At 43.5% G+C, this 17,721-nt stretch overlaps 1 protein-coding gene across 3 annotated transcripts; it reads left to right on the plus strand.

The window, feature by feature from the left end:
* The first annotated feature begins 12,501 nt into the window (after positions 1–12,501).
* Positions 12,502–15,959, plus strand: LOC311281235 (membrane-spanning 4-domains subfamily A member 15-like). 3 transcript variants are annotated; one of them, XM_084394030.1, is made up of 8 exons: positions 12,509–12,577; positions 12,717–12,804; positions 12,944–13,129; positions 13,417–13,545; positions 13,618–13,674; positions 14,607–14,720; positions 15,114–15,251; positions 15,811–15,959. In XM_084394030.1, exons 3-8 carry the CDS (start codon positions 12,962–12,964, stop codon positions 15,817–15,819), a joined length of 615 nt encoding a protein of 204 aa, XP_084250156.1. In that variant the 5' UTR covers positions 12,509–12,577; positions 12,717–12,804; positions 12,944–12,961; the 3' UTR covers positions 15,820–15,959. The 3 variants fall into 3 exon arrangements, with proteins under 3 accessions (XP_084250154.1, XP_084250156.1, XP_084250155.1); XM_084394028.1 differs by lacking the exons at positions 12,717–12,804; positions 15,811–15,959 and having other exon boundaries at positions 12,502–12,577; positions 15,114–15,429; XM_084394029.1 differs by lacking the exons at positions 12,509–12,577; positions 12,717–12,804; positions 15,811–15,959 and having other exon boundaries at positions 12,845–13,129; positions 15,114–15,429.
* The last annotated feature ends 1,762 nt before the right edge of the window (positions 15,960–17,721 follow it).

Consider the following 17,721-nt stretch of genomic DNA (forward strand, 5'->3'; position numbering starts at 1 on the left):
TATGGCTTCTTGCGCTCGGAAAAGCTGGAGTCCCGAGTTGGAGATGCAAGGAAGAGCCTCGAGTCCTGTTCGGTTTCCCTCTTTTATAGTCCGATTTCAGGTGTCTTCATCATATTTACTGTAAGGCACACATGATTTCAACATTACATGAACAACTGCTGTTTTCAGCTTGTCTCTAACAATTTTCCCGATGTCCGCATGACCAGTCAGCGGTACTTCCCCAGAAGATACAATAGCCTCTCTGTATGTATAGACAAAGAAACCTTCTCATCGCTCTCTCATGTGACTTGAGAGTAGCAGCATGGGCAAAAACTCTTAATTCAGTACAGTAATGTTAAACAGTCATGTGTTTTAGTAACCCAGAAAGCGCATCTGCAGCATTATTAGTTACAGGCTTTTTATTGTGACCCTTTCTGCGTTGCCGTCTAGTTTGGGGGTTGGGTGAAGTGAATGAAATGCCACTTTCAGATGGAGCCTCGTGACTCAGCATCACACTACGACTGCTTATGGTAGATCACCCAAGTTGAAATGAAGTGAAGGGTCTGACAACAGGCTGAGGGTTTGGCGGCAGGCCAGGGGTGATTGTCACACAGAGTGTGGCCAGGTTGCCACGCCCATCTCGGGCCTCGGCTGTGAAGCCAGTGCTGAAGCAGCCTCATATAAAGCAAACCCAGCGGCATTACTGCGGCTGCATATGCCATATGCCCCAGGAGCCTCTGAAAAAGTTTCAGTGGGGCCACTTTCTACTCTTAAGTGTATTCAAGCAGTTCAACACTGACCGGACACGTTCCTCTGTGAGGCATGCCATATGGTTGACCGAGTCCAGCTCCATACTGAGAAAAGAGATCCTCTGCACGGGGGATCCTCTGCAGTTTGCTCTTTTCCCAGTTGACCTGAAGTCCCACATGGCTGAGGTGACTGAGCACCATGTCCCTGTGTTTGCACAACTGCTCCCGAGACTGAGCTAGTATCAGCCAGTCGTCGGGATAGTTAAGGATGCGAACACCACACTCTCTCATGGGAGCAATGGCCGCCTCAATGGCCTTCGTTGAGACACGAGGTGACAGTGACAGCCCGAAAGGCAGGACTCTATACTGATATGCTCGACCCTCGAACAAAAAACGCGCAGGAATGGCTTGTGTCGCGGGATGATCAAGACATGTAAGTACATGTCCTTCAGGTCGATTGCTGCAAACCAATCTAGGGGACGGATGCATTCGAAAATGCGTTTCTGCAATAGCATCTTGAACCGGAGCCTGTGCAAGGCCTGACTCAAGGTTCACAGGTCCAAGATTGGCCTTAACCCATCTCTTTTCTTGGGTACAATGAAGTACAGGCTGTAAGCGTATCGACTCGGAAAACATACTCACTTAGTCGCGTAAGCCCAACATCCTCTGTATTTAAAGCTGCCAATGTATTGGCTGGGTTCTGGTTATCATCGGAGGAAAGCACTGGGGAATCCTCTTGCTGCAGGGAGAGTGAGTGACGCGGGATATCACCGGAGTGAGCCTCACTTAGTCCCGTAAGCCTGCTCTCTGCTCTCAGGCTCTGAGAGGGAGAGAACAGTGGAGAACGAGGGGCGGAGCCGTTTTCCTCAGAAAAGCGACTTGCGAGCGCAGTAGCGCAAAGGAGTTTTCCCATTTTCCTAAACTTCAGAAGGAAATGTTTTGGTTTGTGTCTTTTCATTTTTAAAGCTTGAATGCCTCAGTTACATTTATTGTAAATGTGTGTAAAACAGTCTTCAAAGTTTGTCCTGTTCACAGAAGAAAGAAAGGTGTATACAGGTTTGGAATAATAACAGAATTTTTTCTTAATTGCTTTATTTTTCTTATTGCTTAAATATATATCCTGATTGGTGGGACTCTCATAATTAGCTCAAATTATGCATGCTTCTCAATAAATTTTGTTGAATGTTTTGTAGTATTTTAGTTTGCGGATCGTTGTGTGGCGAGGTGATGGATCGGGTAAATTACAGTTACACTTATGAGGAAAAGTATAACTAAATGGAGAGCAGACTACGCCACCCCGTTTCACTAAACGGAGAAATTTATACAAGACACGCTGGTTCGTGACCACAGACGACAAGAGACGTGGATCAGAATACAAAAATACTTTTTTTATTTTATCAACAATAATTTAATATATAAAAACTTTGAGGTAGACAAAAGTTTTGCACTGTTAAGTGTGCACCAGGCCAGAAATAAAGAAAAAAACAATAAAGAACACGAAAACACTTTTGGGCTGAGGCTTGCCAGCAGGGAGCTAGCTGGACAGTGAGTGTCCTGAAATCACACCACTCATCCAATTCCACTCCACACAACACTCACACTCACTAGGTGAAAGACACACAGGTGCCAACGGCAAAACACTCTGTGAAGGAACACTACCACTAAGCAACTCCTAGTACCAGGGCCTAAAGAGGGCAGAGACAGCATTAGACACAGCGGCCACCCTAGAGTCATCCCTCACAACTTCCGGTGCCCGAGGGAGGTGATGTCGATTCGAATGATGACCAGCAGTAGCTTGCCCCGTCCGTCGCAAGGTAATCTCACCAGTACCAGGTTGGTCCACAGGTAAGGGTTCCATTACCAATGCTGGTTCTGGAGCTACCACACCAAACTGTCTAGGGGTCACTAAGGCTGTAGGGCCAACGTTCTCGGTTAAACATCGAGGAGCCAGCCCACTAACAGCCTGTGGGGTTTCAGGTACCAAAACCCACAGATCAACCTCCTCAGATGGAGATCCCTCCGATGGTGGTGACTTGATCACCAAAGGGCCGCCTGTAGAAACTTCAACAGGAGAGTCCCTTCGTACACGGGTCTTCAACAGGGAGCGGTGGACCCGTTTTACACTACTCAAGTCATCCACCGGCGCAATCGTATACACGGACCCACCTGCCTGCGGTGCACTCACCACCTGATACACCACTGGGCTCCACAGGTCCTGGATCTTATGGCGCCCTCTCACGCCATAATCCCGAAGGTAAACCAATTGACCCTCCCCCAATGGTGCATCTCGAACATGTGGGTCGTGCTGCTTCTTACGACGATCTGCCGCTACCTTTAAATGTTCTCGGGCCCCTTCGAAGGCCACCAACAACCTGGTTTGGTGCTCCACCACCCACTCATTCACCTTTCCGGATGCCATCTCTTGGCTTTTACCCAAAAGAAAATCAATAGGGAGTCTGGGCTCTTGGCCAAACATCAGGAAGTAAGGTGACTCACCAGTCGCTTGATGCGGGGTAGTATTATAACAGAAAAGCACCTGAGGGAGCGCGGAAACCCAATCTGCCTTTCGGGAGAGGGGTAAGGTGCGCAGAAGATTATGCAGAGTCCTGTTAAAACGTTTGCACTGCCCGTTGCCAGCCGGGTGATACGGTGTAGTGCGGGACTTCTCAACCTGATACAGATGACAGAGCTGTTGTATTAGGGAGGACTCAAAGCTGCGGCCCTGGTCAGAATGGATGCGACCAGGTACACCAAATTTATAGAACCACTCCACCACCAGCATGCGGGCCACAGTCTCAGCTCGTTGATCTCGAGTAGGGACTGCAAGAGTGTACTTGGTAAAGACATCAGTCATCACCAGGACACTTTCCAGCCCCGAGCGAGAGGGTTCCAGCAGCGTAAAATCAATGGCCAGGATCTCATTTGGCCTGGAGGCCAACAAATGACCCATAAAGCTGCGGGCAACTGGCTGCGTATCCTTGGCGACCTGACACCTTTCGCACTCCCGACACCACTGGGCTACATCAGATGTCAAGCCTGGCCAGTAGAAGCGCTGCTGCACAAGCTCGGTGGTCCGCTCGATCCCCTGATGCCCATGCCCCTGATGCATTTGTGTCAACACTTCCTTATGCAAGGCCACAGGGAGAACTACCTGGAAAATCTCTTCGCCGCCATTAGAACGAAACACACGACGATGCAAAACCCCTTCTTTCTCTAGTAGCCGATCCCACTGACCTAACAGGGCCCGGGCAGTCTTGGACAACTGTCGACGCTCCTCAAAAGTGGGGCGTGTTCCCAGTCTCCAGAACACCAAAACCTCCTCAATCACCGAATCGGCTTCCTGTAACTCCCTCATGTTGCCCACCAAACTAGGCAAAACAGAAACTACGGCCTGGGTAGCTTGTACAGCCAGATCTACCCCTGATGCTTCCGTCACCTCCTGTGGAACCTCGGTCCCCAGTAACAACTCTCTCACTGCCCCATGGCTAGCAGGGTCCTGTCTGGAAAGTGCATCGGCATTCCGGTTACTCCTTCCTGACCGATACCGGATCTCAAAATTAAATGCTGCAAGCTGCGCAGCCCAGCGCTGCTCGGTAGCCCCGAGCTTTGCAGTAGTCAGATGGCTGAGATGGTTGTTGTCAGTGTACACAATACACTGCTGCCCTAACAAGTACTCCCTAAATTTCTCAGTCAAGGCCCACTTGAGCGCCAAAAACTCCAACTTCATGGAGCTGTAGTTGGACATATTGCGCTCAGTGGGCCTAAGACTGCGGCTCGCATATGAAATTGGCCGTACTTTACCTCCTTGTTCCTGAGAAAGGACAGCTCCTAGACCGCCATGGCTAGCATCTACCTCCAGGATAAAAGGCAAGGAAAAGTCGGCATAGGCGAGTACTGGGGCGCTGGTAAACCTACTCTTCAGCTCATCAAAACTCTGCTGGCACTGTTCAGTCCAGGCACTAGAAAAACCCTGCCCTGCTCGAGTCCTAGGCTTAATAGCAGCCCATGCGGCAACCATTTTATGAAGAGGGGCTGCCAATTTTGCAAACCCCTCAACAAAACGGCGATAGTAGCTTGCAAAGCCTAGAAATGAACGCAGCTCTGAGGCATTAGTGGGGCGTGGCCAATTAGCCACTGCCTCAATTTTACCGGGATCGGTTGACACTCCCTGTGCTGAAATAACATGTCCCAGATACTTTACCTCACGTTGGAAAAATGCACATTTACTCAATTTAGCCTTCAAGCCCTCATGCTCTAAACGACTTAGAACCACCTCCAACCGCTCTAACTGCTGAGGTACCGAGGAGGAGAATACTATGATGTCATCAAGGTACAGAAGTAAAGACCTACACTGCTGGTCCCCAAACATCCGTTCCATTAAACGCTGGAAGGTGCTTGGGGCATTGCAAAGCCCAAATGGCATGCGATTCCATTCAAACAACCCAAAAGGGGTGCAGAATGCGGTCTTAGGTCTATCTCTCTCAGTGACCGGAACCTGGTTGTATCCACTTGCCAAATCCATAGTGGAAAACCAGCAAGCCCCGGTCAAGGAGTCCAACGATTCCTCAATGCGAGGCAGAGGGAACGCGTCCTTTCGGGTCTTTGAGTTTAGCTGACGGTAGTCGACGCACATGCGTAGACTACCGTCTTTCTTTTTAACAAGGACAATTGGTGACGCGTACGGGCTACAACTCTCCCTTATAACTTCCGCCTCCAAAAGCTGATTGATGTGAGACTTCACCACCTCATATTCTGACGGAGGTATACGCCTGTAACGTTGCCGGACAGGAACGGTGTCTAACAGGGGAATGTCGTGAGAAATCAAACCTGTACATCCCAAGTCACCCTCGTGCGTAGAAAACACAGACTGGAATCTGTAAAGCAGATCCCTTACCTGACCCTGTTCGACTTCCGATAAAACAGACAGATCAAGTGCTTCAATTTGTTCCTGAACAAGAGGGCTCGCTTCAGGGACTATAGAACCCACCATTGCCGCTACAGACCTGACCTCACTAATTCCTGATGGCAAACTAACCACACAAACATCATTTAGTGTACCAAGGAACGTGTTAGCATAGAGCAACACGTCGATGGTTCCCACATTTACCACGGGTAAATAAACAGTACCTCGCGTAACTTGCACTAATGCAGGGGAAGCCAACAAACCAGCTGGTAACCCAGACTCTGGAGGCTCAAAAAGAACAATGTTATTGGCATATTGTTCTGAACAAGTAGCTGCCACAAACTTCATCATGCCGCCTGGGATACGCCATGGTCTCCTCCCTCGCACTCTGACCCTTCCTGAACTTACCTCAGGAGGCTGATTATCAACTAGACGACAATGTTGCAGCGCTTGTAGAACAGAATTTGGAACCTCAATGGTAGGAGGCAATTCGAAAAGGGCCGGGCCATGTTGTCCAAAAAGCTCCTGGTAGCATCGGCTGAGCACATTCATTCCCAGAACGCCTGGGACCCGAGTGCACAAGCCACCAGGAGGGTCCCGTACAACAAGCACGCCACATCCCGAAATCAACTGGCCGCACAATTCTATGTCCAATTCCACATAACCAATATAGGGAATCGAAAGACCATTAGCAGCTCGAAGCTGTAACCACTGGCACGATTTAAGTCGATCCTGACCCCATGGTTCAAAATGTTTCTGAAAACAACTCTCAGTGATCGTAGTTACCATGGAGCCAGTATCCACCAGACAAGGCACTCGAACTCCGCCAATCAATACGTCAAGATGCGGGCAGAATGACATTAAATACGACATATTTGAAACTTTTAAACCAGTTAATTCCCCATCCGTGTTATGGCCCTGAATCACGGTGGGAACTAGTTTTCCGACGTTGCAGATGGGCCAGGCTGTCCTCTTCCAGCTACTGACGCGACTGAGCGTCAGGGAAATTGAGCGCGAGAAGGAGCACGTTCCCCGTCGCAATCCCTAGCATAATGACCAGGTTTTTGACACCTTCTACATATTACAGGTCCCTGTCGGGGAGGTTGACTCCGTGACTGGGGGTTCTGCAACCGGGTAAAACTTTGTGTAAGTTTAGTTAACTGCTCTTGTTGGCTTTTAAGCATATCCCTCAATTCAGCCATCTCCGAACTCCCCGGTGAACTACGGATGCCAACAAAAGGATTCCCTTGCACCCCATATTGGATCCCATGAGCAGAGGGAACAGAGTGACTTCGGGCCCTTGTGCTTCCTGGCATACCCTCCCTCTCCCATCTAAGGGCTTCACTACGAATCTCCAACAAAGTTAACGTAGGTTGCTGACGTATCAACTGTTTTAATTCGCGACGGAGGGCGCTATCAAAAACATGTTCGACAAATTGGTCTCGCAGTAAAATATGTGAATTTGGCATACCGTGAGGAGACTGTTGTTTCACTTGCTCAAGGAGACCCATCAGGACAAGGGAGAACTCCAACAAGCTCTCCCCTTCCTGTTGCTTTCTCGAGAAAAAGGCCTCCTGCAATGAAACATATGACTGTGAGCAACCATACAATTCTCGCAAAGCTGAAATAATCCTCCCTGGGTCCTTACGCTCCACCTCTGGGCGGTACTTAATCTCTTCCCTTGCCTCCCCTTCTAAGTGGTCAAACAAATAAAACGCCTTATCGGTTTCAGAAAGGTGACGAACGCGCATACAAGCCTGGGCCTCCTCAACCCACTCTTCAATGCCAATGCCAACCCTGCCATTAAATTTTGGACACTTTCTGTCTCGTGGTACAAAAACAAATCGTTCTGGTCGGGTGACATCAACATTACCGTGTTGCAAAGGAACAGAAGGCCTGGAGGCACAGGAACACGCTCCTGACGCAACCTCTCGTTGTCTGCTTTAAGCTGATCAATCATTTCCCTCAATTGTTGTAATTCCTCTTCCATATTTTAACTACAAAGTCACTTACCAATGAAAGAAGAATAAGCCCACAATAAGGGCTAGAATTAATACACAAGACGTGCACTGCTGTTCTGCTGCCACTCCAAGAAAAAAAGTCAATCCTATAATACAAAAACAAAAGAGAAAAAGAACAGACAAACAAAAACAAACAACAACAAACAATTGTACAATTAACCCACGTCTCTGTCTCAAAGTGGAAACCCTGCCGACTATACACCAGAATGTAGCAGCACGAGGATGGGATAGAATGATTTTAAGCATAAAATGACTCTGCCGACTACGCCAGAATGTAGCAGCACGAGGATGGGATAGAATGATTTTAAGCATAAAATGATCTCTATCCTGCCGACTACGCCAGAATGTGGCGAGGTGATGGATCGGGTAAATTACAGTTACACTTATGAGGAAAAGTATAACTAAATGGAGAGCAGACTACGCCACCCCGTTTCACTAAACGGAGAAATTTATACAAGACACGCTGGTTCGTGACCACAGACGACAAGAGACGTGGATCAGAATACAAAAATACTTTTTTTATTTTATCAAAAATAATTTAATATATAAAAACTTTGAGGTAGACAAAAGTTTTGCACTGTTAAGTGTGCACCAGGCCAGAAATAAAGAAAAAAACAATAAAGAACACGAAAACACTTTTGGGCTGAGGCTTGCCAGCAGGGAGCTAGCTGGACAGTGAGTGTCCTGAAATCACACCACTCATCCAATTCCACTCCACACAACACTCACACTCACTAGGTGAAAGACACACAGGTGCCAACGGCAAAACACTCTGTGAAGGAACCACCACCAAAAGAGGACAGACAGCTAGCTTCCCTGCACGGGGCGGGCCTTCAGCTCCTGAAACAAACAAAAAAACAATATAATATACTTTCACAGTTGACTGCAAACGTATGAAATTATAATAAAACAACTTCAACAAAATCAATACTCTACAAATTACTGGGCACAATAGTTAACCTGGCTGGTGGTGACCTAAAAGGTTCACAATATGGCCACGTTACAGCCGCCAAAGGCTATGAACAAGATACAATTAAACATTAAATCACAAAAGAATCGAATCCAGGATTACAAAAACAAGAGATTACAAAAAAGAGAAAATGTTGCTCCCTTCACAGTCCTTGAGGAACGCACAGGGCGAAGAGCTCAGGGATAACCAAACAGCTGGTGGTGATATACATTAAGTGGGGCTAAATTATACCATCACATGTAGCTACGTCATGCATGGACGGGCAGCTCGGAAACTAGCCACACACTAATACCACCAGCGTTTACCACCATATGCAGATGCAATATAAACTAACGAAAACAAATAATGAATCACAATGGTCACAGTGATATTAAATGGCAGCAGAACAAAACAGTGCCGTCTTAGCGACGTTGTCAATGGAGCATTTTGCCCCCGGTCCACAGTGATGAACCGCTCACAAGTGGTTTAATGCACTAAAAGAAATGAAAACAATTAATAAATGAATTTAAAAAAAACACCCACCTCAGGTTATGCAAGTGGTTAGATTTACCTACCCAATGGTAGATCGCTAGGCCCACAGAAGATTTAGTTACTCACACGCAGTCTCGTTCACAATAGGCAACCCGCAAGTGTACAGAGATGTTGCATCTGCTCAAACACATTAGCCACGCTACGATGGAAACATGGGTTTACCGGAGATCACATCAAAACAAACGTTAGTCTGTCAGAATAAACATACCTCGGATAGGGACAGCCTGCACCCAAAAGCAACGTCGCATTGATTTGAACAGTAACCTGGCTAAAACATGTACACATTCACTATTAACGTGGGAATGCATTAACAACAACATTAGCCAAACAGCTAGGTACATACCTCCCACGGAACTGCGCACGCACCCACAACAACGTCCGTGACGATGACGTATGCCCAGGTGGCCTGAACTCCGCCTTAAGTAAGCCAGGGGTGGCTGCCGATAGGCTGTCACCCCCGTCACTCAACACAAATCACAGGGCGGAATCTAGCCCGCCTTGCCACAGTTGGAATAATGCTGGTGTTCACCATTCCTCAGTTCATCATCTCCATCTGTATCTCAGCATTCGCCTGCAAAGCCACCTGTAACCAAGACTCTACACTGGTCAATGTGGCACTGAACTAGGTAAATTATTCATTGGTGGTTTTATCCCAACAACCAATAGTTATTTGTGTTTAAGTCTATGTTTGTAGAGAATTATCAAATCCACTAAATAAGCCACAAATAAAGGTAAAGCTAGAAGAATGAAAAAGAAATATAAAGTTACCATAATGTTTCATGGTAAACTGCCTTTAACATTGCTTATCATGAAATAGATATAGGAAAACTTAATCAATCACAACATGCTTTATTGTTTTTCTCTTTTTCAATAAAAATAGTCTGTATGGCGTGTGGTTCTTGTTAGTAAAATTAAACCTGATAATGAGTGTCTTGTGTACTAGCATATCTTATCTGTTACTTCCCAGGGATACTGAATCACAGTGAGGAGATCCTACCAGCCACAGTTTCAGAGGAATTAATGTTATATATATATATATATCTTTTGTAGTGTTACAGGCAAGAATATTTGTGCATATTTGTACTTCTGCATGAGGCAAGGCCCAAAGTTTTGTAATATAATTTCATTACATGTTTGACTTGGACCAAAGATTCTATTTGTTAACCAAGTTTCTGAATTAGTATATCCTGGACTTTTTGTTTAGTCTGTTGTGATACAGTTGAGCAAACACACACACACATACACACACACAAACGCACACACACACACACACACACACACACACACACACACACACACACACACACACACACACACACACACACACAAACGCACACACACACACACACACACACACACACAAATTTTGTGGTTAAAATTCAATAAACAAACAAGGTGAAAACATCTGTGTTATCCAAAACGAGTCATCTGGGAACAGTATAAATTCTGAATTGGTAGTTGTTTCTCACATTTTTTAAATAATAGACCGATTACCAAGCATTCTTTACAATCTACAGTCTAATAAAAGTAAAATCATACAACTGCACCTATTTCTGAATATTGTTCGATGATGAAGTATTGATCTAAGTAGTCTATGTAGAAAAGTAAAAAAAAAAACATTGTTAATAAAACTATTTTTATTACTGTATATGGAATAACAATGAAACCACTGATTGTCAATAAATGTAAGGAAAATAGGCTAAACAATTAAATAAACCGGTTTCTGGGTTTTCTTGTTAGACTTATTAGAGTTATTTATCCCTTTTTAAACTCTTTATTTTTCTTATATGAGTTAGCCTATGTATTTCTTTTTAATCTTTTTTTTGCTTCAAATTGTCTCTATTTTAACTCGTATTTCAATATTTTCTTTTTACATATTCATCTTTTAGTGTTATAGTTCCTTATTTGAACTAATTTTAGGTTTTAGGTTTCTTACAGTTTTTTTCGATTGCTAAACGACAGTGACCACAACTGGAGCTACATGTGCAAAACTCTAACTACAGTCTGCTCTGCCAACAGTCACCTGAGCTAAACAGTTCACATCACCTGCAAAACTCACTCCAAGCAACACGACTCTTAACACACGGCTCAAAACAGGCTCAGTGCAGCCAAACACTGGCACAACCCTCACTGAGATAACACACACTGTCACTCAGAACACACTGAGAGTAAAAACACTAGCATCAAACACCAATACAGAAAATACAAACTTTTCATCTTTACAGTTTGAACAGTTTCAGTGACTTCATACAAAGTAATATTTTCTTTAAAGAAAAGAGTGACATTCTTTCACATGATTTGTTTAATTTTTTAGAACATAACAATTCTTTAGGGTAAATGAAAATTAGCGGTTTGCTTCAATAGTCTGTAGTAATTTACGGAATTACAGTACCGGTAATGAGAAAAAAAAAAGGTAGAAACTAAAAGTACATAGTACACAGCATTCAGCTGAAAGTGCAATCAGCAGTGTGTGAAAGGCACAAGGCTGAAATCTATTCTGTTGTGAATGTGTGGTTCACAGTTTTGACAGCAGTGTGTTAGCATTTGAACAAAGTGCTGTAAATCCACAGTGTTGTGCAGGTTGTGGTTAAAGTCATGGGGTAAGTGTGTAGAGTTTTGAAAACTGTGTTCAAGCAATGAAAAACGAACTAGAGTTTGGACCACATGAGCTGCTGCTGTGCAGACTGTAGTTAGAGTTTTGCACATGTGACTCCAGTTGTGCTCACTGTCGTTTAGCAATCGAAAAAAACTGTAATTGAAATCTACACTGGTTTAGTTGCCTTTTTTTACAGTTCAACTCACAAAGCAAATAAAAATAACACTTACATTTCAATTATTTCACACAATAAAATAAATAAAAAAATAAAAAAACAAAAAAAAAACAGGCAATAAACAAATGAACAAACAATAAAGAACAATTCAACGGTCAATATAGATAAACAGTTCACATAGGCCCGTCTGAATCACAGTGAGGAGATCCTACCAGCCAAAGTTTGAGAGGAATTTTATTTTTATTTTTTTATATATCTTTTGTGTTACAGGCAAGAATATTTGTACTTCTGCATCAGGATTTAATTTAGTTATTTTAAGGCCTTTTCCCATCATTTATTGATAAATCAGGGCCCAACTACAGGATAATTGTGTGTTTTGAACAGAGACACGTCTGTTGGTGCTTTTAATCACAGAGATTTTTGTCCTCAATCAACGGCTATAGTTTATGCTGCCTTGTAGATTTGATCTATATGTACATTTTATCAGGAAGGGCATCAACATAATCTTTACAAGTATAAAGCAAGCTCATATGAAGCAAGCTCCTCCTTAACAGTTCTTCAGTCACACACACACACACACACACACACACACACACACACACACACACACACAGACAGAGCGATCAGACATCCTCATCAACAACTCATTTCAGGTAAAATATTTTATGCATCAATTGACATCTATAGTTTATTTTATTACTAGTGAGACTCGGTGTAAACGGTTGTTCATTTATTGTTATACTTTGGCACATAAAATTATATTTATTAGTTGTGGATTTGTTTGGACATTAGGCTACAAAATATACAATCAGTAAATTGGAGTCCTGAGATCTTTCGGAGGAGAGGAAGACGTCTATAAGCTCATGTCAGCCTTAGTAAAGCAAGTATCACGGTTTTATCAGTCGCTCTGGACAAGGGCATCAGATAATGCTGTAATCATAAATACTGTAGATGAAACACAGAAAATAAAACAGCCTTGAGTGAGTTGTGAACTGCAGAATCTGAACGCTTAATTCCAGGTGAAAACTCTTCCTAAAATGGAAACCAGCAGGATCATCTCCTCTGATAAAGCTACAGTTGTCATCCAAGTAAATCCACAGGTGACACAGAATATTGTGACTGGTGATGATGGACAGGAGACCAGAGGAGCACAGCCCAGTACGGCTCTTACTGGCTTTTTCAAAGCACAACCAAAGGCACTGGGGGTAATGCATTTAATGATGAATTACAATTATGGAGGATTTGGGAATATTTTTAGTGTCTAATTTTCTTCTGTGAATGAACAGAAAATAAGAAACTGTTATTATATGACCTCAAGTTAACAGATGTGTTCCTGTCTGATTGCCTAAAGACTGTATAGTGCATAACACATTAATATAGCTTCTGTGTGTGTGTGTGTGTGTGTGTGTGTGTGTGTGTGTGTGTGTGTGTTCAAACATGAATGCTATGCCCTTATGAAGAACACTACTTGACTCATATCTGCCCTGTCTAGACTGTCCAAATAATGATTGGAGTGGTGGTGTTTTTATTGGGTATCTTACGCACCAGTGTCTTCGAATACCCAACCCGTTACCCACATCTGTCTACCATCACTGGCATCACCTACTGGGGATCCCTTATTGTAAGTTTCATTTAATGGTTTTACTCTTTTTAATTTCCAGAATGAACTGTGAAATGTGTGTTTCTCTCTCAGTTCATCAGTGCTGGATCTCTGTCTGTTGCTGCGCAGAATAAACTTCATCTGTGTGTGGTACGTACATAATGTGCTGAAATCTGTGTGTGAAAACTTTCCTTTTGCCACATTGTTTCTAATGTATTCATACACTATTATTATTAAATCATTACAAGCTGTCAAACATATAGCAGCAGTCCAGATATCATCATCTGTTAGCAGCATCTGTTTAACCCGTATGTGCTGTTGGGGCCGGGGGAAACTACACATGACGTGTGCTATAATATTTAAAAAACAAATATTATCCCTTCATCTAAATGGCATGAAACTTGATGACTTTTCTCACACTTACTATATCCACACAGAAAAAAATTTAAATGGTACCTGACTATGTTAGTGTGACAAAAAAAATTCACACTCAGGATGTTTGGGGCTCTGTAGACGCCACATAGGAAATGAATATAGTGTGTGTGTGTGTGTGTGTGTGTGTGTGTGTGTGTGTGTGTGTCTGGTGTGAGAAGTCAGAGGTTAGTTGAGTGTGTCTGTCTGTCTGTGTGTGTGTGTGTGTGTGTGTGTGTGGGGGGGGGGGGTCAGAACACAAATACACAAATGCATTAATGCATGGCAACACTACAACACATCCACTTGTGCTCATCCCCAGTCCCCTGCCATTCAGTGAAATTGAGAAATGTAGATCTCCTATAAAGTGATTTTTACATAAGATTTTGCTATTCTGTGAAAATGTATATAAATGATTACAAATTGAGGCAAGTAAGTTTTAAAAATACCATAAACTCCCCCAAAAACTCTCTTTTCCCACAGTAGTCAGAAGCTTGCACATTAATCTCAACTTTCTTATAGAACAATGACACATTTTTACCATTAAAAGAATATGGACTAAAAGGAGATCTGACTCATTATCAATTTACATATTTAAACCTGCAGTTCCATTTTATAAGTGTAATTACTATTACTGTCACCTTTCACATGTCAGCTCTTTTCCTCTGCAGGTCAGAGCCTCTCTTATAATGAATGTGTTCAGTGCCATAACTGCAGTGATAGCCATCGTTCTGATGTCCATAGAGATTGGAATCATTTCATGGTGGCGCAATGGCTATTTTAAGGTACCAAATTTACAATGTACAGTAATGTGATCAGCTTAAATTTGTTTATTCTTTAATTGCTGTTTACTTGAATAGTTCACCCAAAAATGACAACTGTGTCATTTACTGATTGAAATAAATTTTTACTAATAAAGATTGTGCTTTTCAGTCTTTTCCATACAGTTATAATGACTAACGACTGGAAATTGTTCTTCAAATGACACAAAAGGCACAATAGAAGTATCATAAAAATTAGAAAGTAATCCATGTGACTTGTGCACTGTGTTTCAACTGTTCAAAAGCCATAATATGACTGTTTATATGTAGTATAATATGAACTTTTAGAGCCTCAATATAACTGATGGGATATTTTTTGTAATCTACTTTTATTTGACCTTGTTGAATATATTTTAGAGCTATGAGCTGGGGATCGTTGGAATAATGCTGGTGTTCTGCATTACTCAGTTCATCATCTCCATCTGTATCTCAGGATTTGCCTGCAAAGTCACCTGTAACAGAGGCTCTACTGTGGTCAATGTGGCACTGAACCAGGTATACGACCCTAACCCTAACCCTAACTATAACCAGGGTGGCAGTCAGTTTTATCCCAACACCCAATAGTTTTGTATTTTTTAAATTTGGGTCAAAAGCCACAACCAAAGGTAAAGCTATAAGAATGGAAAGGAAATTTAATGCGACCAGAATATGTTCAGTTGTAAACTGCCTTTTACCTCACTGGTCTCAAACTAGGACAATCTACTACAATAACATGTTCATTTTTAATAAACTATTTCTAGTCTATTGTTGAAATAGTCAAGCTACATAGAAAACAACTAATTTACTGCTAACTAAAAACATCAACTGCACACAGTATGGAAACAATATAGGAACTATAAGTCCATCACAACTTCACTGTAAACTTCAGCTTTCCCGACTGCTAGACTGTTGAAGTGGGTGACAGCGCTTTTAAACACTCACAGGGCTTTACACATTGTCACTCGTCACAGTACAGCCTATACAAATATTTATATAGTGTGTGGACCTTGTTAGTAAAATTAAACCTGATAATGAGTGTCTTGTGTACTAACATATCTTATCTGTTACTTCCCAGGGATACTGAATCACAGTGAGGAGATCCTACCAGCCACAGTATATATCTTTTCTAGTGTTACAGGCAAGAATATTTGTGCAAATTTGTAAATTTTTTGAGAATTGAAAATGTAAAGTACACAAAATAAATGGTGTGTTGATGCAAAACCCCCTCTGTGTCTCTAGTGTCTTTTGTTTTAACCTATAATACAAATAAATAAAAAAAAAGCTACAACAAAGCAGGGGGAGCAGCAATAACCCCCCAAAACAAAACCATAAGCTAATATCCCTCAAACACAAACGTACTCGGTTACTAACGTAACCTCGGTTCTCTCTAGAGAGAGGAATGAGTACTGCGTAGAATACGCTAGGGGAAAATCCTTTTCCACGAGAATAGTCGAGTCCCAAAATAGATAAATAGCCCTGGATAAGATGCAGTAGGCATTTTTGAGGAAAAGTACTTCAAGTGTTGTTTCTATATGATTTTTAGGTGCTGAATCCATTTCTGCCGTATAACAAGTTATAAAGATCACTGTTTTGGCATAAACAATAAAAACAAAATGGCTGCCAAAAAAAACAAAAAAACAACAAAACGTTTTAATGCATTTATTGCAGTTTAAACATTAAACATTATAACTAAACTATGCATTCTCAGAATATTTAAACATGTAAACAATGAAAAAACAACATTAACATGAAAGGGACTGTTTTTAATGGCTGCTGGAATTATGCCAAGGTACCAAGGTACACTGGGAAGCATATATCAGTGGAAATATGCAATTATGCCCAGCCCGAAGGGGGGAACTTGGAATACACATGACCCCAGGGGGCTGCATATTGAGAATCACTGGGGTGTCCAGCCGCAGGTGGAATATTTCAAACCCAGGGGTGGCAAGGTGGCTTGCCGAGGGAAAGACACATGCTCAGAGAGGCTTACAGTGGACTACACACGTGGGGGTCGCCCAGAGGCTGTGTTAGGTGTCGCCTAGCCTGCAGCTCTGCAGATGTCTGTTAGCGAGGCGCCATGCGCTAGAGCCCAAGAGGATGCCACACTCCGGACGGAGTGGGCCGTCACACCAAGGGGGCATGGTCGACCTTGCTGCTGGTAAGCCAAAGCAATGGCGTCCACTATCCAGTGAGACAACCTTTGCTTGGAGAGAGCCTTTCCCTTCAGCTTCCCACCATGACAGACAAAGAGCTGGTCTGAAGTCCTGAAACACTGCGTTCTGTCTACGTAAGCATGGAGGGTGCGTACTGGACAGAGCAGTGCCAAGGCTGGGTCTGCCTCCTCCGAGGGCAGCGCTTGCAGGTTCACCACCTGGTCTCGAAAGGATGTGGTGGGAACCTTGGGCACATATCCAGGCCGGGGTCTCAGGATCATGTAAGAGTTAGCCGGCCCAAATTCCAGGCACGCTTCGTCAACCGAAAATGCCTGCAGGTCCCCTACCCTCTTGATGGAGGCCAATGCAACCAGGAGCACTGTCTTCATTGACAGGAACTTAAGCTCCACTGATTGCAGAGGCTCAAAGGGAGCACTCTGCAGAGCAGTTAAAACCACTGAGAGGTCCCAAGAGGGAACGAGAGGAGGGCGAGGAGGATTCAGTCTCCTGCCTCCTCTCAGGAAACTGATGATCAGGTCGTGCTTTCCAATGGACTTACCATCAACTGCATCATGATGTGTGGCAATGGCGGCACCATACACTTTCAGGGTGGAGGGAGACAGCCTTCGCTCCAACCCTTCTTGCAGGAAGGAAAGCACGACACTGATCGGGCCTTTCGTGGGTTCTTGAAGTTTAGAAGAACACCAGTTGACGAAGAGGTTCCACTTCAACGCATAGGCATGTCTCGTGGACGATGCTCTACGGAAGTGATGGAAGCCACCACCGCTGGTGGTAGGGTACTCAAACCTGCCTTGTCCCGTCCAGGAACCACA

This window comes from Rutilus rutilus, assembly GCF_951802725.1.
Source record: "Rutilus rutilus genome assembly, chromosome: 21".
In the NCBI taxonomy this organism is placed as follows: domain Eukaryota; kingdom Metazoa; phylum Chordata; class Actinopteri; order Cypriniformes; family Leuciscidae; genus Rutilus; species Rutilus rutilus.

Bases quoted from the DNA above. Each gene is read 5' to 3' on its own strand.
- LOC311281235 (XM_084394028.1), top strand. From the start codon at position 12,962: ATGGAAACCAGCAGGATCATCTCCTCTGATAAAGCTACAGTTGTCATC. The intron at 13,130-13,416 runs GTAATGCATTTA...TGCCCTGTCTAG, and splicing joins CACAACCAAAGGCACTGGGG to ACTGTCCAAATAATGATTGG. The intron at 13,675-14,606 runs GTACGTACATAA...TTTCCTCTGCAG, and splicing joins ATAAACTTCATCTGTGTGTG to GTCAGAGCCTCTCTTATAAT.